The 22,755-nt window shown below is 47.5% G+C and overlaps 2 protein-coding genes across 2 annotated transcripts; both read left to right on the top strand.

Moving 5' to 3' along the window:
* The first annotated feature begins 16,093 nt into the window (after positions 1 to 16,093).
* LOC100037607 (glucan endo-1,3-beta-glucosidase GII) lies at positions 16,094 to 17,619 on the top strand. The gene is made up of 2 exons (XM_044481935.1): positions 16,094 to 16,343; positions 16,432 to 17,619. The coding sequence occupies exons 1-2, from the start codon at positions 16,259 to 16,261 to the stop codon at positions 17,373 to 17,375; spliced, it is 1,029 nt and encodes a 342-aa protein (XP_044337870.1). The 5' UTR covers positions 16,094 to 16,258; the 3' UTR covers positions 17,376 to 17,619.
* A 925-nt stretch (positions 17,620 to 18,544) lies between these two features.
* Positions 18,545 to 20,121, top strand: LOC780654 (glucan endo-1,3-beta-glucosidase GI). The gene is made up of 2 exons (XM_044481934.1): positions 18,545 to 18,781; positions 18,932 to 20,121. Exons 1-2 carry the CDS (start codon positions 18,715 to 18,717, stop codon positions 19,861 to 19,863), a joined length of 999 nt encoding a protein of 332 aa, XP_044337869.1. The 5' UTR covers positions 18,545 to 18,714; the 3' UTR covers positions 19,864 to 20,121.
* The last annotated feature ends 2,634 nt before the right edge of the window (positions 20,122 to 22,755 follow it).

Raw genomic sequence — 22,755 nt, 5'->3', positions numbered from 1 at the left:
CCTTGGAAATTTCTCAAGACATGTCGCATGTGTATAGGTTGTAGATTTTGACAGATGTCTAGCGAGTGTGCGTAGTGGTGTGTGTGTGTTGTGCGTCTTTTCAGCATCTACAACTGGTAAACATGTAATGAGGCACAAAAACCGAAACACGACGATTCCGTCTTGCCCATTCTTTCAGCCAGAACTATTCTCTCGTTTTTCTTTTTAGTTGCTACTCTTTCTTTTTGCGAAATAGTTGCTACTATTGTTAGAAACTCCTTTACATGTGCGGAGCATGGCTATAACACTCAGATCAGAGGCATAGGGTAAAGGAGTAAAAGAGCCTTACGTTCCCTCCCACAATCAATTCCCCTACATATAACTAAAGCATTTCTAGACTCGACATCGACCATCTTGGCTCAACGAACCTATAGGCAGTCCGGCTCTGATGCCAACGCTGTCAGGACCCCGATTCCAAGTCACATCGATCTAGCCGGTAACACCTCATATCACTTTGCAGCCTCACGCACGGTATCCCACAGGTGTCGTCTTACCATGGCCCGGGACCGTTTGCGCCTTTTGGCTCACGTATATGGTAGTGTCGCTAGCATCCATATGACAGAGAACCCGGGCCGACATGGCTAGTCGTGAACCCAAAGCGACACAGACCTATGGAGACAGGCATACATGAATCACATCGAGCATGTCGGTCATCAGCGAGTGATTCCGGGCTGTAGCACTGGGCTAACAGGACTCCGGGGAACCCGGGCTGTAGCAGGCTAGACAGGACTTCGGAAGTCACCGCGTGACATTTCCCTAAAGGGACAGACATAGGAACGAAGTGAAACACATGCCGGCCAGTCAAGTGTCCTGAACAGTAGTGCTGGGCTAGCAGGACTCCGGTGTACCGGGCTGTAGCGGACTACTATGGCTCGAGGAACACTAGACTATATTTCCCCACAAGCAAGGTTGCCAAGGATAAACAACTAGATTGTCGGATCCCACTCATACCAAGCATTTCAATCATACACACAATATGCCCGATATGAGTACATACAACATGGCATCACAACAAAACTCTACAACTCAAGTACTTTATTTAAAGGCTTCAGGGAGCCATACATAACATGTTCATACAGATAGGGGTCACATGACCCGACACTCAAGTCATACAAACATACAAGCACATGCGGAAGCAACTAGTCTAAGTACAGACTCTAGAAAGAAAGAAGGCTTCTCGAAGCCTGTCTATCTACATAGGGCCCTCCATGGCCAGGATCACCACCTGGGTGGCTAGTCACTCATCGACGTCAAGGTCTACGTAGAACCTATCAGAGGGGGCGGTGTTGTCGTCTGAAAACAGTAATTAAGCAAACATGAGTACAAAGGTACTCAGCAAGTCTTACATCAAAACCTACTATACATGCTTATTCTCAAGAAGGTGGTGGGGTTAATGCAGCAAGCCAGCTTTGACTCTTGGCTAAGCTATCCTACGGAACTCCACCAGTAAAATAGTTTTCGCACACGAGTCCACTACTCACCAACACAATACTCCACCGGGGATCCTCCCTCGTCATCCTACCAGAGGGCCATCCTCGGTACTCACACTTATCTTGAGTCTTTTAGTAGTATTCATTAACTTGTCTATGAACTGTATAGGCAACCAAGTAGTCCTTTACCGCGGACGCGGCTATTCGAATAGTTTTATACCCTGCAGGGGTGTACTTCTTCATACACGCTTTCACCACGTACCGCCGTTTACACGACATGTACTCAGGAACCTTCAAGCGGAAGCCCAGCGAGGGTGTCGGCCACGGCCTACCTAAACACTTAAGTCTCTAGTCCAGGTTTATCGCCTATCCAGGTTCCATCCGCAGGGAGTCCGGCCGAGGTTTCCAATTACGGCCCCGAACGATGTGAACAGGGTTCCCGAGACACCAAACGGGTGACTCGGTACACCGTGCCATGGTGTATCTACCGCAACATAGCCCACCCCTAGGGTCAGCGCTACGCACGGCCGCCAACACATAACCTACAAACACCAGAAAATATTTGCAACTCCTGGACAGAGTATTAGGGTGATTAAGAAGCCGAGAGGGTCCATTGGTTTCGGGCCCAATGTACGGTAGTAACTGCATCTTAAATCACACATACTGATCTCAGTTCTTATGGACGGCCTCAAGAAAACAACCCACCATGTACTCCTACATGGCCTCTCATCGATACCTTTACCAAAACATGTTCAACACATCCCTCATATTACCGACACAAGCATTTCACTCTAGCCCATCACCCAGATGAACCAGACCTGACACAACTCTAAGCATAGCAGGCATAGCAAGGTAGGAATCACATACATGGCTCAATCAACTCCTACACATGCTAGTGCGTTTCATCTAGTTACTGTGGCAATGACAGGTCATGCAGAGGATAAGGGTTCAACTACCGTAACACACAGCAGTTTGAATCACGTTGTCTTAATGCAGTAAACCAGAGCAGAAGCGAGAACATGGGTTTGTATCGAAATGATCAATGGGTTGCTTGCCTGATGGAGTGGTAGTGGGATACTGCCCTTCAGTTGGATACTCGTGAATATCCTCGGAGGCAGAACCTACCACGAAGAACACATCGGAACACAATCAACACAGGACGATGTGCAAGAATATGATGCATGCTATGACATGGCAATATGAATGTGTCTTGGCCTAATGCAAGTTATAACAGAAAGGAATGAACTCATTTGAATCAAAGATTCAAATATTAGCTCATTAAACATGGCCTTAATAGTGCATTTCCTTATTCTGCTTAAACAGCAAGATAAACTTGTTTTGTCATGCATGAAACCATTACAGATGGTTGATTTTCTATGATTTTTAGAAGTTTTGACTATTTTCTGGAATTTCCTATTAAAGAATAAATCCAGTAATTTAATTACTGCGTCAGCATTACGTCAGGGTGACGTCAGTGGTCAACGGGGACGTCCAGGTCAAACCTGACTGGTGGGTCCCGCGTGTCAGTAGTTAATTAAGCTAATTATTTTTAATTAAAACTAATCTGATTTAGTTAACAGAGAGGGCCCACTTGTCATTGACTCAGGGGAGTCAAACTGGGGTCAAACCCCTGGTCAGCGGGGCTAATCCCGCCGGCGACTCGACGTCGGCGAGGCCCGAGACGGTGGCGCGGCTCGGAAAACGCCCACAGGGCACGGGCGAGGCCGTTCTTGGGCTCGTTGGAGAGCTCTTGCAGGCGCGCATCTAGTGGTGGTGGAGGCCGGGCCTATGGTGGCCGGAGACAACGACGGCGAGCTCCAAGGCGGCGGCCGGAGTTCTTCCATGTGCAGGGTTTGGGCTGCGGCGTGCAAACACGGAAACTGAGGCGCTAGCGAGGCACTACGCGATGCGGCAAGCACGTTGCATAGCACGGGATGACCAAATGGTCACCAGAGCGACGCCGGCGACAAGCTTGAGCGGAGACGAGCTTCGGCCATGGTGGAACTATGGCCTAGAGGGTGCAAACGCGTGGGAAAGAAGAGGGGAAAAGCAGCGGAGCTCACAGGGAGGTCGATGAGCAGATCAGTGGGCTCGGGGGCGACCGGAGCGAGGCGAATCGATGAAGGGCCTCCGGCGAAGCGTGGCTCGGTGGGGAGGGCGAGGGCGTCGTGGCAGAGCGATTTGGCTTGTCGGAGGGGCGAGGGGGTGGCTCTGGCGTCGTCTACGGCGAACGGCGGCGAGGAACGCACTCGGGCATCGCGGGAGAGAGTGAGGGAGACGAGGGGGAGAGTGAGAGAGGATGGGAGGGGGACGTGGGGGTCGCGTGGCATCCCTGGACGTCTCCAGGACGTCGGCAGAAGCAGGAGGTGGCCGGCGTGTGGCCACGGGCGCCGGCCACGCGCTCCGCGTCCTTCTGGCAGGAGGAGGACGATGACTGGCAGCCAGTCGGCTGGGCCGAGCCAGGTGGGCTGGGCCAGCACAGGTAAGGCCCATGTAGCTTCCCTCTCTCTCTTTTATTTTTATTTGTTTCTGTTTTTCTATTTAACTGCAAATGTTGGGCTTTATTTAAAATACTAAAACGTTTCCAAAAATCCTGAAAATAATTTTGGGCTCTGTTTAGAATATTTCCAACAGCAAACATTTATTTTCAGAATTATTTGAGCATTTAAATTATTTTATAGCATTTAAGTGCCCAAATTCAAATACTTATGATTTAATTCAATGACCTTCTATTGACCTAGAAAATTGTGCACCAATTTTGCCAGAGGTTTTAACCCAAGACAAAGAGGATGAACTTTTTAGAAGGGTATTTCAGGTTCATTGAAAATAATTTTAGTAAACCCTAGTTGTTTCCAGGGGGTGTTGGGGGTTTCTGCTTTCCCCATTTCAAATTTAAGAGAAATTTAAACATGATGCACACTCTAATGCTTGAACTAGCTAGGGTGTGACAACTCACTCCCACTCAAAAGAATCTCGTCCCGAGATTTAGGATCCTCCGGGAAGAAGGTGGGGTACTCGAGTCGAAGACGATCCTCCCTTTCCCAAGTGGCTTCTTTCTCGGAATGGTGTGACCATTGAACCTTGAGAAACTTGATATTCTGACATCGAGTGGTACGCTCGGCTTGATCAAGGATACGAACGGGATATTCCCGATAGGAGAGGTTATCTTGTAGATCAAGCGTTTCGTGGTCCACTCCACGGATAGGATCCGCGAAGCAACGCCTGAGTTGTGAAACATGGAAGACATCGTGAACTCTGGAAAGATGCGGAGGTAGTTCCAATTGGTAGGCAACTTCTCCTCGTTTGGCAAGAATGCGAAAGGGTCCAATGTAACGAGGAGCCAATTTGCCTTTGATACCGAAACGATGGGTTCCCTTTAACGGAGTAACCCGAAGGTAAGCCTTCTCGTCGACTTCATAAATCATAGGCTTATGTTTACGATCATATTGACTCTTTTGAGGAGATTGGGCTGTTTTCAATTTCTCACGAATAACGCGAACCTGCTCTTCTGCTTCCTGAATCATATCCGGGCCAAAGAGTTGTCTTTCCCCGGTTTCTGACCAGTTAAGAGGCGTTCGACATTTTCGTCCATAAAGAACTTCGAAAGGAGCCTTGCCCAAGCTGGCTTGGTAACTATTGTTATAAGCAAACTCCGCGAATGGAAGGCATTTCTCCCAACTCATTCCGAACGAGATGACAAAAGCTCGGAGCATATCTTCCAGAATTTGGTTGACTCGCTCTACTTGACCAGTTGATTGAGGATGGAAGGTGGTACTAAAAGAGAGACGAGTTCCCATAGCATTTTGGAAACTTTCCCAAAATCGAGAGGTGAAGAGACTCCCACGGTCTGAGTTAATTTCCAATGGAACACCATGAAGAGACACTATTCGGGAGATGTATAAATCGGCTAGCTGGCTAGCGGTGATACTCTCACGAACAGGTAGGAAATGGGCTACTTTGGAAAGTCGGTCGATCACGACGAAGATGGCATTATTCCCTCTCTTGGTTCTGGGAAACCCAGTGATGAAATCCATACTGATTTTATCCCATTTCCATTCAGGGATAGCCAAAGGTTGAAGGGTGCCAGCAGGCCGTTGATGCTCTGCTTTAACACGACGACAAACGTCGCAATTAGCAATGTATTGAGCGATTTCCCTCTTCATCCTAGTCCACCAAAACCTCTGGCGTAGGTCTTGATACATTTTGGTACTACCGGGATGAATGGTGAGAGGGGATTCATGAGCTTCCTTAAGGATCAGCCGCCTCAGGTTTCGTGCCTTTGGAACCACTAGGCGATTCCCAAAGTATACAACACCTTGATCATCAATGGAGAAACAATTCGCGACTCCTTTCTTAATGTTTCTCTTAATACGGGAGATTCCCGGATCTACCTTCTGTGCCTTGATGATCTGATCCGTAAGGGTAGGTTTCGCCACCAGGGTGGATAGGAATCCTCGAGGAACAATGTGAAGATTTAGCTTACGAAATTCCTCATGGAGAAATGGTTGACTTTGTTGTAACATCAGGTTGTTACAATAGGACTTACGGCTTAGCGCATCAGCCATGACATTGGCTTTGCCCGGGGTGTAAGTTATTCCTAAGTCGTAATCCGAGATCAACTCAACCCAACGTCTTTGCCTGAGATTCAAATCTGGTTGGGTGAAGATATATTTCAAACTTTGGTGATCGGTGAAGATCTCGCAACGATTACCGAGAAGGTAATGTCGCCAAGTTTTAAGTGCATGGACTACAGCTGCAAGCTCTAGATCATGTGTGGGATAATTTTCCTCATGTGGGTGTAATTGCCGTGAAGCATAGGCAATTACCTGACGATCTTGCATGAGTATGCAACCTAGTCCTTGTCGCGAGGCGTCGCAATAGATAATAAAGTCCTTGGAGAAATCTGGTGGTACCAGTACGGGAGCAGATGTCAGGCGTCTTTTCAGTTCCTGAAAGCTGAACTCGCACTGTGGAGTCCACTCGAACTTTTTATCTTTCTTGAGGAGTTCAGTTAGAGGTTTAGCAACCTTGGAGAAATTCTCGACGAAGCGGCGGCAATAGCTCGCTAAGCCAAGGAAGCTCCGAACTTGCTTGACCGTCTCAGGTGGAGTCCAATCAAGGACGGCTTGAACTCGCTCGGGATTGACAGCAATACCCTTACCAGAAATTACATGGCCTAGATAGGTCACTTCTGGCAACCAAAATTCACACTTGGAGAATTTGGCATAAAGGCGATGCTCTCGAAGTTTCATCAATACCAGCCTTAGATGTTCGGCATGTTCCTCTTCATTCTTGGAGTAGATGAGTATGTCATCGAGGTATACTACGACGAATTTATCCAAGTACTCCATGAAAACCGAGTTCATTAACCGGGAGAAGGTGGCTGGGGCATTGGTTAAACCGAAGGACATAACGGTGTACTCGTATTGGCCATAACGAGTAACAAAGGCCGTTTTGGGAATGTCCCCGTTTCTGATTTTGATTTGATGGTAGCCCAACCTCAGATCCATCTTGGAAAAGACTGAGGATCCAGCGAGCTGATCATACAGATCGTTGATCCTGGGAAGCGGATATTTGTTCTTGATGGTGACCAAATTGACAGGTCGGTAATCCACAACCATTCGATCCGTTCCATCCTTCTTCTTAACGAAGAGGACGGGGCAAGCCCAAGGAGAGGAACTAGGACGGATGAAACCCTTTTTCAAGGACTCATCGAGTTGGTTCTTAAGCTCGGCTAGTTCTAAGGGTGCCATCTTGTAGGGTCTTCTAGAAATTGGAACGGTTCCTGGAACAAGGTCTATCACAAACTCAACATCCCTGTCAGGTGGAACACCTGGCAGTTCTTCTGGAAAGACATCCGGAAAGTCTCGGACTACCGGAACATCCTCAAGGTCTGGAAGAGGGTTGGCATTTAGGGAGTAAAGCTGGCGCTTGGCCACTCGAGTTAAGACATTGACTGTCTCGCCCGATGGGTGAGTAAGTTGAACGGTTCTAGTGGCACAATCGATCTTAGCATAATGAGCTGACATCCAGTCCATACCCAAGATGATGTTTATGTCCGTGGACTTGAGAGCTATTAATGATGCAAGGAAGACAAGTCTATCGACAAGAATTTCGTTCCCATGGCTTACTCTAGAAGTTTGCCATTTGGAACCCGGAGTTTGAATTACCATGGAAGTGGGCATGTCACAGAATGTCGTGTTGTGCAATCGAGCATAGTTCTCGGATATAAATGAATGAGATGCTCCAGTATCGAAAAGAACAGATGCCGGATGGCAGTTAACAAGGAGCGTACCAAGGACGACGTTGGGATCCTCATGAGCCTCCTCGGCTGAAACATAGTTGACATGGCCACGGGCAGTAGTGACCGGCTTGGCGTAGAATGTCTTTCCCGCGGGCTTACCACGGCCAACAGACTTTCCAGTTTGAATGGGGTTGTTGTTCTGGGGACACTCTCGACTATAGTGACCCGGCTCTCCACACTTAAAGCATGTCACCACAGTGGGGCGTGGAGCAGCATTAGCAGCGGGGCCACCATAGGGCTTGGGCGGTGCAAATTGCTGGTTGGGACGAGGCGCCTCAAAGGATGGCCTCGGGATGAACCTGGGTGGCAGTGCCGTGCTTGGAATCCACACCCGGCGCTTCTGAGTTCCAGAGCCGGATGAAGAGCCAAAATCACGGGAGTGCTTGCGTGAAGCGTCATAATCAGTCTGGCCTGTCTCAGCACTGATGGCTTTATTGACCAACTTCTGAAAGGATGTGCACTCGTGCAGACGGAGATCGCGGCGAAGCTCAGGGCTAAGTCCCTTGCGGAACCTTGCCTGCTTCTTAGCGTCAGTAGATACCTCTTCAGGGGCATAGCATGCCAGATTCCCAAATTCACGACTATATGCATCCACAGTCAGTCTTCCTTGGGTGAAGTTGCAGAACTCCTCCCTCTTGCGATCCATGAGACCTCCGGGATGTGATGCTCACGGAAAGCCTCACTGAATTCAGCACAAGTAGTGATTTGGCCGACCGGGCGCATAGCTTCGAAGTTTTCCCACCAAAGGCTAGCAGGGCCTTCGAGGTGATAGGCAGCATAAGTAACCTTGTCGGCTTCGGCTACGTTGGCAGAACGTAGCTTGTGAGTGATGCTGCGAAGCCAGTCATCAGCGTCGAGGGGTTCGACGGAATGGTTAAACTTTGGTGGGTACAGCTTGATGAAGTCATTGATTGACACCAAGTCATTTCGCAGATGGCGTGCAGTGTTCTGTTCAATCCGCTCTAGTAGGCGGTTAGTCTCACGCTTGTTTCTTTCCGCCTCCAGCATCACTTCGGCCAGAGAAGGCGGGTGAGGCAGATTTTCACCCCTAGCTGCACTGGCTTCCCCTGCTCCGAGGCAGCAGGGTTGCTGCGGGTGTTGACCATCCTAGGAGAAAACAAAACAATGGTTTAGACAATGATGGCTCAAACTTAGCAAGGAAGTGCAGAATGTAATGGATAACACGGAATGCAGATATGTTCATCCGTATGTCATGGTAATATAAAACTGCCATATATATACCATCGGTCATACACATCATACATAGTTTAGTGCAAGCCCAGGCTATAGTACAACTATGATGAAAGACGTTACATCTCATCGGAGGCATTCCAAGCTCCTATACATTATTTTTCTACACCTCCGGAATTGATTACACACTAAGTCGTAGTCCACCAGTCACGCAGGACAGTGAAGATACAACTATTACAATACTAGTGATACTACTACTAACTCAGACAGCTTCGTAGTAGTCCTCATAGAAGTCACCTCCATAGCCTGGAAGTTCAACGTGACCATCCGGAAACAGACGGTCCTGAGGAGCCTGTGGACCATAGGGACTAGGATGAGGTCTTGGACCAACAAACGATGGCCTGCGGGGACCACGGGGTGGGGTGATGCCTCCCACATCACGCTAATCCACCATGTCTGGTAGAGCTGATCTCACAGGATACAGATCCCTTGTATCCATACATCCAGCTTGCACCGCAGGTGCAAACCATGTCAATGTGGCCCAATGATCAGCACGGGTATTGAAAAGCTCCAGCCTCAAGGCCTGATTCTCTCGGTCCTTATCTTCGAGCATCTCAGCAGTGGTACGAGTTAATTAGTCCTCCTGAGTGGAGTCAGCATAGATAGCCTGAAGATACCCTTGCGCTCCCGGAAGTGAAGCTGGCATGTAACGGAAGTCGGCGTTCCAAAGCAGGCCAGTCCGGACTCGCATAATGGTCATCATGGAATAGGCAGCATCCTGCACAGCCATCTCAACAGTAACCCCGAGTCCATAGGAACAGTGAAGGGGCTCGGTAGATCCAGGATAAGAAGGAAATATCCTGACGGTGCAGAGATATTGGCTTTGATTAAAGTCGCGGAATTGCTCTTCAACGGTGTATTCGGGATACCAACGGTAACCCGTCTCGATCATTACCCGGACTAACATAGCAGTATGACCGGGCACGTCGAGGCACCGGGTCAGGCGAACTACTTGGTTTTGAACACGGTTGGCCATCTGAAAGCACAACCACAATGCAAAGACATCAGAATTTTTAGGGAAAATTGGATAGCATAACAGCTGTAAATGCTCAGAAAAAGATTTGAGACATCCACAACAGTTCGCAATACCACTCAACAACATCATATCAAGGTTCTGATCCAATTAGCAACATACTAAGAATAGTAGAAACTGAACTGGGACTTGTAACAACAATCCTATAAGCTACTACGGATTAGTAACACGTGAACCTGATAGAAGAAGAGAGCCTAGTCCTTAACCCACGTTGAATGAGAAGAGAATGACTCAGATCAGAGGCATAGGGTAAAGGAGTAAAAGAGCCTTACGTTCCCTCCCACAGTCAATTCCCCTACATATAACTAAAGCATTTCTAGACTCGACATCGACCATCTTGGCTCAACGAACCTATAGGCAGTCCGGCTCTGATGCCAACACTGTCAGGACCCCGATTCCAAGCCACATCGATCTAGCCGGTAACACCTCATATCACTTTGCGGCCTCACGCACGGTATCCCACAAGTGTCATCTTACCATGGACCGGGACCGTTTGCGCCTTTTGGCTCACGTATATGGTAGTGTCGCTAGCATCCATATGACAGAGAACCCGGGCCGACATGGCTAGTCGTGAACCCAAAGAGACACAGACCTATGGAGACAGGCATACATGAATCACATCGAGCATGTCGGTCATCAGCGAGTGATTCCGGGCTGTAGCACTGGGCTAACAGGACTCCGGGGAACCCGGGCTGTAGCAGGCTAGGCAGGACTCCGGAAATCACCGCGTGACATTTCCCCAAAGGGACAGACATAGGAACGAAGTGAAACACATGCCGGCCAGTCAAGTGTCCTGAACAGTAGTGCTGGGCTAGCAGGACTCCAGTGTACCGGGCTGTAGCGGACTACTATGGCTCGAGGAACACTAGACTACATTTCCCCATAAGCAAGGCTGCCAAGGATAAACAACTAGATTGTCGGATCCCACTCATACCAAGCATTTCAATCATACACACAATATGCCCGATATGAGTACATACAACATGGCATCACAACAAAACTCTACAACTCAAGTACTTTATTTAAAGGCTCCAGGGAGCCATACATAACATGTTCATACAGATAGGGGTCACATGACCCGACACTCAAGTCATACAAACATACAAGCACATGCGGAAGCAACTAGTCTAAGTACAGACTCTAGAAAGAAAGAAGGCTTCTCGAAGCCTATCTATCTACATAGGGCCCTCCATGGCCAGGATCACCACCTGGGTGGCTAGTCACTCGTCGACGTCAAGGTCTACGTAGAACCCATCGGAGGGGGCAGTGTTGTCGTCTGAAAACAGTAATTAAGCAAACATGAGTACAAAGGTACTCAGCAAGTCTTACATCAGAACCTACTATACATGCTTATTCTCAAGAAGGTGGTGGGGTTAATGCAGCAAGCCAGCTTTGACTCTTGGCTAAGCTATCCTGCGGAACTCCACCAGTAAAATAGTTTTTGCACACGAGTCCACTACTCACCAACACAATACTCCACCGGGGATCCTCCCTCGTCATCCTACGAGAGGGCCATCCTCGGTACTCACACTTATCTTGAGTCTTTTAGTAGTATCCATTAACTTGTCTATGAACTGTATAGGCAACCAAGTAGTCCTTTACCGCGGACGCGGCTATTCGAATAGTTTTATACCCTGCAGGGGTGTACTTCTTCATACACGCTTTCACCACTTACCGCTGTTTACACGACATGTACTCGGCAACCTTCAAGCGGAAGCCCAGCGAGGGTGTCGGCCACGGCCTACCTAAACACTTAAGTCTCTAGTCCAGGTTTATCGCCTATCCAGGTTCCATCCGCAGGGAGTCCGGCCGAGGTTTCCACATACGGCCCCGAACGATGTGTACAGGGTTCCCGAGACACCAAACGGGTGACTCGGTACACCGTGCCATGGTGTATCTACCGCAACATAGCCCACCCCTAGGGTCAGCGCTACGCACGGCCGCCAACACATAACCTACAAACACCAGAAACTATTTGCAACTCCTGGACAGAGTACTAGGGTGATTAAGAAGCCGAGAGGGTCCATTGGTTTCGGGCCCAATGTACGGTAGTAACTGTATCTTAAATCACACATACAGATCTCAGTTCTTATGGACGGCCTCAATGAAACAACCCACCATGTACTCCTACATGGCCTCTCATCGATACCTTTACCAAAACATGTTCAACACATCCCTCATATTACCGACACAAGCATTTCACTCTAGCCCATCACCCAGATTTACCAGACCTAACACAACTCTAAGCATAGCAGGCATAGCAAGGTAGGAATCACATACATGGCTCAATCAACTCCTACACATGCTAGTGCATTTCATCTAGTTACTGTGGCAATGACAGGTCATGCAGAGGATAAGGGTTCAACTACCGTAACACACAACAGTTTGAATCGCGTTGTCTTAATGCAGTAAACAAGAGCAGAAGCGAGAACATGGGTTTGTATCGAAATGATCAATGGGTTGCTTGCCTGATGGAGTGGTAGTGGGATACTGCCCTTCAGTTGGATACTCGTGAATATCCTCGGAGGCAGAACCTACCACGAAGAACACATCGGAACACAATCAACACAGGATGATATGCAACAATATGATGCATGCTATGACATAGCAATATGAATGTGTCTTGGCCTAATGCAAGTTATAACAGAAAGTAATGAACTCATTTGAATCAAAGATTCAAATATTAGCTCATTAAACATGGCCTTAATAGTGCATTTCCTTATTCTGCTTAAACAGCGAGATAAACTTGTTTTGTCATGCATGAAACCATTACAGATGGATAGATTGAATTTTTCTGATCATTTTTCATATATAAATCTTTGCATTTGGAGCTATGGTTGATTTTCTATGATTTTTAGAAGTTTTGACTATTTTCTGGAATTTCCTATTAAAGAATAAATCCAGTAATTTAATTACTGCGTCAGCATTACGTCAGGGTGACGTCAGTGGTCAACGGGGACGTCCAGGTTAAACCTGACTGGTGGGTCCCGCGTGTCAGTAGTTAATTAAGCTAATTATTTTTAATTAAAACTAATCTGATTTAGTTAACAGAGAGGGCCCACTTGTCATTGACTCAGGGGAGTCAAACTGGGGTCAAACCCCTGGTCAGCGGGGCTAATCCCGCCGGTGACTCGAGGCCAGCGAGGCCCGAGACGGTGGCGCGGCTCGGAAAATGCCCACAGGGCACGGGCGAGGCCGTTCTTGGGCTCATTGGAGAGCTCTTGCAGGCGCGCATCTAGTGGTGGTGGAGGCCGGGCCTATGGTGGCCGGAGACAACGACGGCGAGCTGCAAGGCGGCGACCGGAGTTCGGCCATGTGCGGGGTTTGGGCTGCGGCGTGCAAACACGAAAACTGAGGCGCTAGCGAGGCACTACGCGATGCGGCAAGCACGTTGCATAGCACGGGATGACCAAATGGTCGCCGGAGCAACGCCGTGACAAGCTCGAACGAAGACGAGCTTCGGCCATGGTGGAACTATGGCCTAGAGGGTGCAAACGCGTGGGAAAGAAGAGGGGAAAAGCGGCAGAGCTCACAGGGAGGTCGATGAGCAGATCAGTGGGCTCGGGGGCGACCGGAGTGAGGCGAATCGATGAACGGCATCCGGCGGGTACCGAGGTTTAAGATGGCGCGATAGCGGCGATGCAGGGCCTCCGGTGAAGCGTGGCTCGGTGGGGAGGGCGAGGGCGTCGTGGCGGAGCGATTTGGCTTGTCGGAGGGGCGAGGGGGTGGCTCTGGCGTCGTCTACGGCGAACGGCGGCGAGGAACGCGCTCGGGCATCACGGGAGAGAGTGATGGAGACGAGGGGGAGAGTGAGCGAGGATGGGAGGGGGACATGGGGGTCGCGTGGCATCCCTGGACGTCTCCAGGACGTCGGCAGAAGCAGGAGGTGGCCGGCGTGTGGCCGCGGGCGCCGGCCACGCGCTCCGCGTCCTTCTGGCGAGAGGAGGACGACGACTGGCAGCCAGTCGGCTGGGCCGAGCCAGGGGGGCTGGGCCAGCACAGGTAAGGCCCAGGTAGCTTCCCTCTCTCTCTTTTATTTTTATTTGTTTCTGTTTTTCTATTTAACTGCAAATGTTGGGCTTTAATTAAAATACTAAAATGTTTCCAAAAATCCTGAAAATAATTTTAGGCTCTGTTTAGAATATTTCCAACAGCAAACATTTATTTCCAGAATTATTTGAGCATTTAAATTATTTTATAGCATTTAAATGCCCAAATTCAAATACTTATGATTTATTTCAATGACCTTCTATTGACTTAGAAAATTGTGCATCAATTTTGCCAGAGGTTTTAACCCAAGACAAAGAGGATGAACTTTTTAGAAGGGCATTTCATGTTCATTGAAAATAATTTTAGTAAACCCTAGTTGTTTCCAGGGGGTGTTGGGGGTTTCTGCTTTCCCCATTTCAAATTTAAGAAAAATTTAAACATGATGCACACTCTAATGCTTGAACTAGCTAGGGTGTGACACTCGGCCCGAGGTATTTTCTCTAGCCCTTCTTACCCTGAAAAACACAGGGGTCAACTTGTGTCCTTAAATCTACGGAAAAAACTAACGCCCACATGTGTGGGCGTTTGCAGATCGCCCACACGCCTCCATCACCACTCATTTTGCCACGTATGAATAGATGACATCAGCAGAAGTCTTTTTGGTTTTCGGCTTAAAAATGTTTTATCTCTTAAATAAAAAAGCGAACTAAAAATCCGTTTTCACCATTAAATCCGTCTCGATGAGATCTTCAAAACTAGACCCCATGTTGATATGTTTCAATGAATTCTTTTTTTTTTGCCCAGAAGTTGCCATGATGTTTACACTATAGTTGCCATAGTGCTTAAACTAAAGTTGCCATGTGGCATTCTTAGTTTGTAGATCATGGCAATTTTAGTTTTTTTGTGATGGTAATTCCAGTACTTTGACCATGAAAATATTTTTTTATTGAACCATGGCAATTTTAAGTGCATGTATCATGGCAATTTTAGTTTATGGTGCATGGCAAGTCTAGTTTCTTAATCTCTGTTTTATAATATGTTAAAATTTATTTTTAAATGTAAAAGAAAATAGTTGAAACATATCATGGCAACTTCAGTGTAAATATCATGGCAATTCATGTGCAATAGACATGGCAACTTTTAACCAAAAAAAATTCGCCAAAATATATCGATATGAGATCTAGTTTTGAAGATCTCGTCGCGATGGATTTAATGGTGAAAACGGATCTTCAATCGGATTTTTCATTTAAGAGATAAAACATTTTAAAAATTGAAATTCAAAAAGATTCTTGCATGCATGCATGCTATGACGTGACAATCTATTTGCATTAAAAACGTGTGGTGCGTCTTCTTTCCTACCATACGTGTGGTAGTTATCGACGTCCTAAATCTAGAATGTGCCTTGTTTCGGCTAAGCTAGCCTCCGTACATGTAGTAGGGACAAAAAGAAGAAGAAGAAATGCACCATGCCCTACAGTATACAAAACGAAGCATGGTGAAAGCACCATTTTGTCTACTATCCGCTGGAATTCCACTACACAGACGAGCCACAATTTTGGAACCATGTAGACACATACATACCCGGCGTACACGTAGGTCTGGGTCACGGGACAAAAACGGAAAAACAACAGGGCAAAACAGGACTTTTCTTCCACTCTCTGGCCTTACGCGTACGTAATTCCACAGGTTTGGAGTTTGGACCGATGCATCCATTCCATGCCCGTCGTACACTTCCGGCCAGGTGACCACACCGCGTGAGGAACCGATCCATGATGTGGAAACAAATGAACGTAACGAGTCTCTCGGGGCGCGACTGGTGCAGTGTCTCGTACGCCACGGTGATTAGGCAGACAAATGGCCGGACCAGACGACCGCCACGTACAGTACGACGGTGCCATCGACGTGCATGCATTGCGTCGGACAGTTGGAAGTCTTGTAAGTACCACACGCCTGGCTGCTGGCTAGCCATGGAGTGGAACCACCAACCTGGAAACCAGCTGAAAACGATCGAGAGTGGCCATGCAACTCGCCAAACTATTTCAAAATCGCCAACACAAGCCGCCCGCTAGCTCTTGGTTGGAATCCATCCAGTCCTATATATATGGTGGTGTCTGCTCGGTACAGTTGCATGCAAAAGGAGGCCTACCTACTACAGAAGTACCACAGTAGACGAGTACGCCCGTGCATAACAAGCTGACCGAGCTTCTGAAGATGGCGCGGCAGCGTACGTGCTCTGCCTCCGCGCTCGCGCTCGCCGTGGCGTTGGTCGTCGGAGTCTTGGCGTCCATCCCTATCGGTAAGCCACCAACCTGCAAGCATGCATGTCTCCGCTCATCACCAACATCAAACTAATTCTATTTGCACTGTCCACGACGAGCGTGCAGAGGTGGAATCCATCGGGGTGTGCAACGGGATGATAGGCGACAGCCAGTCCCTGCCATCTCCGGCCGACGTGGTGCAGTTGTACAGGACCAAGGGCATCAGCGCCATGCGCATCTACGCCCCGGACCCGGAGACGCTCCAGGCCCTCGGCGACACCGGCATCGACCTCATCATGGACGTCGGCAACGGCAACCTTTCCGCCCTCGCCTCCGACGCCGGTTTGGCCGCGTCCTGGGTCCAAGAAAACGTGCTGGCCTACCCGCACGTCAGCATCAAGTATATCGCGGCCGGCAACGAGGTGGAAGGCGGCGACACGCAGAACATCGTCCCGGCCATGACGAACCTCAACGCCGCGCTCTCCAAGGCCAGCCGCCCTGACGTGAAGGTGTCCACGGCGGTCAAGATGAGCGTGCTCGCGTCCTCCTCGCCTCCCTCCAGCGGCGTGTTCAAAGACGCGTACATGACGGAGGTGGCCCAGCTGCTCAAGGACACCAGCGCGCCGCTGCTCGCCAACGTGTACCCCTACATCGCCAAAAGGGACACCCCGACCATCGACCTCAGCTTCGCGCTCTTCCAGCCGAGCACCAACCAGGTGAACGACAACGGCAACGGCCTCACCTACACCAACCTCTTCGATGCCATGGTCGACGCCATGTACACGGCCATGGAGCAGGCGGGTGCGTCGGACGTGCCCATCGTGGTCTCGGAGAGCGGGTGGCCGTCGGCCGGCGACGACCTTGCAACCCCCACTAACGCGCAGGCGTACAACCAGAACCTCATCGACCACGTCGGCAAAGGCACGCCCAAGAGGGCCGGGCCCCTGGAGACGTACATCTTCGCCATGTTCAACGAGAACCGAAAGGACGGGCCCGACACAGAGAGGAACTTCGGGCTGTTCAACGGCCCCGACAAGACGCCGGTGTACCCTATAAGGTTCACCAATTAGTTAAGAAGACGTCCGGACTATATTTTCATGTATACATGAGTACATACATATCTCTTATTACGGTAGATCTCAATAAGCTGCACAATAATACGTACAAGCACGTACTAGTATGTTACTCTACTAGATAATGTCATATGAATAAGATCCATCCATTGTGTTTTGGAAATAAGGATCGGTTCCTCTCCACTAAAGAAGCGTAGTAAACTTGTGAAGTACAGCGTTTGATTCTAATTATTTTCCTTAGAAACAAGTAACTTTGCTAATTCTACGTTGACTGATAATTTCTTTCGACGCCATGGAAAAGTCCATATTTTGTGAGCGCTCAAAAATATTTTACTTGTTTTGCACACATAGGCAAAACAAATACTGTGAATGTTGCTTACATCTATATATATGAACAAACATGTAAAGTTGACTGAGAAAAGAGAAATAAGATTATCTTACTAGTTGCCTAACAGAACCATAATAAATAAACATATATAGGTAGTATATATCACAATGGAAGGATTTTTAAAAAGCCTGTTAATTTTTTAGAAAAATCCCAAAAAAATATAATTGATTTAAAAATACAAATTAAACACCATATAAAATCTCTAAGTTTTTTTCTTTCATAATTAAGTATGTCAAATTTAGAAATACCATGCACGCAACTTTTGTGTCCGCGATCCGTCCGGATGACTGAAATGCAGAATCTTAAGTTTTGATGGAGTAGTATGCAATTTGGCAGGTCTAGAGCAGTTTTACTTTATAAGTTGAATCCGACAAATACATCTATATGCAATGTGTGTTTTGATATGGTATCATGCTGAACAATTGGTCCCCCCAGGCACAAATAGCATGTCATCATACATGTAACTGTACATCTTCTGAAGCGTATTTTTTCTACACCCTTGCTATATCTTTGACCTAGCTTATTTTAATCTGCATCATTCAAATATTTTTGTCCGTTTTGCGGGAGAAGTTCATGAGGATTTCATCATTTATTAAGGTGTAGGGATTGTGTAGGGAACTAAGCTTTTTTTGTGGTTGTTGTTGCAATCGACATGCATGAATTGCGTTGGGCAGTTGGATGGACGTCTTGTACGTACGATCACACCACACACCTGGCTGCTGGGCAGCTATATATGGAGATGAACCAAACTATTTCAGACTCGCCAGCGATATAAATAGGGAGCGCGCTAGCTCTTGCAATCCATCCATCCGTCCAGTCCTATATATAGCTGGTGGATTGTCGGTACAGTTGCATGCAAAAGGAGGCCTAGGAGCCGGGGACGTACGTGCGTGCATCGACTGTTTCTTCCTCGCACAACAAGCTGGTCGATCGATCGAGCTTCTGAAGATGGCGCGGCAACGTACGGTCGCCATGGCGCTGGTCGTCGGAGTGATCTTGGCGTCCATCACTATCGGTAATTAATATAAGCCACCAACCAACCTGCATGCATGCATGTCTCCGTGATGTTCATCACCGGTGACGGTGAGGTGACAGGCCAATTAATCGGTTGCATGTTGGTGTCAAACTACGAACTCACTGTTGTCCCTGGCGATTGCGCGGGCAGATCAGGTGCAATCCATCGGCGTGTGCAACGGCAAGGTCGGCGACAACCTGCCATCGCGGGCCGAGGTGGTGCGGTTCTACAAGTCCCTGGGAATCGGCGCCATGCGCATCTACGAGCCGGAACCCGAGACGCTCCTGGCTCTCGACGGCACCGAGATCGAACTCATCATGGACGTGGGTGGCGGCTTCGCCGCCATCGCCTCCGACCCTGCCGCCGCGGCCGGCTGGATCCGTGACAACGTGCTTGCCTTCCCGGGCGTGCGCATCAAGTACATTGCGGCCGGCAACGAGATCGAGGGCAGCGACACGGACAACATCGTCCCGGCCATCAAGAACCTCAACGCCGCGCTCGCTGCGGCCAGCCGCACTGACGTCAAGGTGTCCACGGCGGTCAAGATGAGCGTGCTGGGGTCCTCCTCGCCGCCCTCCGAGGGCGCGTTCAAGGACCCATACATGACGGAGGTGGCCAAGATGCTCAAGGCCACCGGGGCCCCGCTCCTCGCCAACGTGTACCCCTACTTCGCCAAAAGGGACACCCCGGACATCGACCTCGGCTTCGCGCTCTTCAAGCAAAGCACCAGCACGGTGAGCGACAGCGGTCTCACCTACACGAACCTCTTCGACGCCATGGTCGACGCGGTTTACTCGGCCTTGGAGAAGGCGGGTGCGCCGGACGTGCCCATTGTGGTCTCGGAGAGCGGATGGCCGTCGGCCGGCGACGACCTGGCAACCGTCGCTAACGCGCAGGCGTACAACCAGGGGCTCATCGACCACGTCGGCAAAGGCACGCCCAAGAGGCCGGTGCCCCTGGAGACGTACATCTTCGCCATGTTCAACGAGAACCAGAAAGGAGGGGCCGTGACAGAGAAGAGCTTTGGGCTGTTCAACGGCCCCGACAAGACGCCGGTGTACCCTATAAAGTTCAACAATTAGCTAAGACAGCCGGACTACATATTCATGCATACAATACATATATAGCTGCTGCTTCGATCGATCTAAATATGTTGCAGAATAATTCGTGCAATGTCATATGAACTAGAATGTGACGCGCGCTTTGCTGCGCCGTCCTTCACTCACGGGTTAAGTCTTATATTTGTATTTTGTACCAAGTCTTTCACGGTTAGTTGGCTCGCTATATGCTGATGTTGGTCCGAAGAATAATTGTTGAATGTAAATTACAGTTGAGCTCAATTTTTTGTACAATGTCAACTTGATGAAAAACTAGGAACGGAAGAACATGAGTACTAAACTTATAATAAAATATAAACATTAGAGATACAGTCCCACTTAACATCCGTTGCCCGGAGCAAGGACTACTCTCTCTTTCTAGGGAGCTTCCATGGTGTGCCAATAACTTCATTTTCAAAAAATAGCATAGCTTTGCTATAACAAATCAAAGTTCATTTAGCTTTTTCCAAAACTAAAAAATGATTAGAAACAGCTGTCCTTAACAACAATCTGTTACAAAACTTCTTGCAGTTAAAAGGATCTATGGATCACAAGAACCTAACCAGCTTGCTTGCTGGAGGCAACTTCCACAAATGATTAAATAGGTGGGGGCGAAACAATTGATAGTTTTGAGAATCTTAATGTTCTTCTTGTTTTCTCTTTGGACACCAAAGCTTTGGGATCAGGTGCTTAGCTGATCATGCTCCAGTTTGAATCAGTATATTGAACTTCCTAGCACACAGAAGAAAATCCCAGCAAAAATGATGGAGATGTGAACACTTCCGCCGACCCACACAACAACCTAGCTTGCGTAATGGAGATGCCAGCGCTTCTGCAGGCCCATCAAGCAACAACCTAGCTTACATGGGAAAATCACAGTAGAAATGATGAAGATGCCCATGCTAAATCAGAATTAATAAGGTTTCAGGATTTGTTAATTTTGAAATCAACTTACATGAACACCGAGAGTTTCGCTTTGATTCACAATTTCAGATTTACTGTATTCAAGTGCCTTAGGTTCAATTTTATTCGGCATGAATAACATGCTTCTTCTTTGCAAAATAAAAAATAAAAATAAATCATGTTTGGCTCTTTAAAGCTTTTGTTTCTCTGAAGAACTTTTTCGCCAAAGTACCTCACAACAAAGAGAGAATTACTGCTAAATAATCTTGTGCACTAAACTACCAGAGTAGATACGACTAAAGTAACCAAATCTAACAAAAACATGTATCGAGCAAGAGAGTAGACAACCTTCAACAGTGTTGGCTGGATTAAAAGGAGGGCCATAGCTTCTATGCAAAAATTAGCCAAGCTTATTGGAGCCAAGATGAAGTATCTCATGCTTCTGATTTTAATCCCAAATCCTAAGACACACACGTTTTCTAGGCAATAATTCCAACAATGAGATTATAATGAATCTACTGTCTATAACAGAGAAAACTCAGGGTTTTGCTGCAGTATAAATCGTTGGAGTATGGTTGTATATGCCTCTAGCCTCATTTGGATACATATTATACACGCTTGCAGACTATTCTGTACTTGCAGAGTGTGTACTCACCTGGTGAAGTCCAAAACTATATAGTTACAAAAGGGATATCATCACTTGCTGTAAGAACAAAACTTGGTTATTTTCTTAATCATTTCTAACAAGCTACACATGTTCTGAAGACGAGACCTTCGCTTGCATTTTCAGAAACAATAAAGGCGCACTATGCTGTTACTCTGAGTTGACTACAGAATTAAAGTCAGTATCCTGGAAAAAAGTTCAAAATTAAAGAACCAAGGAATTATTTTTGTCAAAAGAAAATTATGCACTTTTCTCGGGAGAAAGTAAATTCTACAAATTATCCATGATAATTACTGGAGATCACACAGTTAAGGCACCATATATTTGTATTCATTTCCATCTTCAGATCATGGAATGCCTTTCCCTAATATGAACATACAATCAAAATGCACAGCTGAACTAAAATACGTTGACAATCTGACATATATACAATGATGCTAACTTGTTTGAACCTATCCCAAGGAAAATAAATACCAAGAATAATAAGATAATCGAGGTAATTTGGATGACATACTACTATGTGATTCAAATTTACTATTGTTGGGGCAGAAATGTTATAATATTTGATTGGAGCAGAAATGTTTTTTTTCATTCACACCTACATATACTTGTTGGGGATTCACCGAGCACTTTTTTTACTACAAATAGACTTTATTTCTCAAATAATAGACATGTCATTTACAAGCAGATGAGAAATAAAATCAGGGATCTCATCATCCCAAGAACTAGAAGATCTAGTAGTAAAAGAGTTCTTTGCTAATTCATCTGCCACCTGATTGGCCTCTCTATAGCAATGTCTGAAGGATATGGACGCAAAGTCCATCATAAGTTGTTTACACTCTGTGATGATAGCTACCTCCGGGCCTAAATAATCATCAACTTGGTTCAGCGAGTCCACTGCGAACGAACAATCTGATTCAATTTCTATGTTGTTGCATCCAATGTGAGTTGCCAAGTATATCCCGTTTCTGATGGCAGTTAGCTCAGCTGAGTCAACTCCACTGATGTTTGGAACAAACCAACTTGCTGCAGCAATAAAATCACCCCGGTAGTCCCGAGCCACAGCACCACAAGCACCTGAAAGTGTTTCATACTGAAAGGAAGCATCAACATTTATCTTCACGATCCCATATCCTGGTTTCCTCCACATGTGGTCGTTCTTACGTATTGGTCCTTTGGGTATAGTTGACCTGAGGAAATTTGTCGCCAAAACCTTGATGACTAGTGCAGTTTTTTCCGGCGTTTGGACTTTGAATCCCTTTACTATCTGTCGACGCTGCCACCATATATACCATGCTGCTACAACAGCA

This window comes from Triticum aestivum, chromosome 3A (assembly GCF_018294505.1).
Source record: "Triticum aestivum cultivar Chinese Spring chromosome 3A, IWGSC CS RefSeq v2.1, whole genome shotgun sequence".
Taxonomy (NCBI): Eukaryota; Viridiplantae; Streptophyta; class Magnoliopsida; order Poales; family Poaceae; genus Triticum; species Triticum aestivum.
The sequence above is the reverse complement of the archived record's forward strand: the minus strand, read 5'-3'. Positions and strand labels throughout refer to the sequence as shown.

Coding starts and splice junctions, on each gene's coding strand:
- LOC780654 (XM_044481934.1), top strand. CDS start 18,715: ATGGCGCGGCAACGTACGGTCGCCATGGCGCTGGTCGTCGGAGTGATC. Junction 18,782..18,931: donor CTTGGCGTCCATCACTATCG/GTAATTAATATA, acceptor TTGCGCGGGCAG/ATCAGGTGCAATCCATCGGC.
- LOC100037607 (XM_044481935.1), top strand. CDS start 16,259: ATGGCGCGGCAGCGTACGTGCTCTGCCTCCGCGCTCGCGCTCGCCGTG. Junction 16,344..16,431: donor CTTGGCGTCCATCCCTATCG/GTAAGCCACCAA, acceptor ACGAGCGTGCAG/AGGTGGAATCCATCGGGGTG.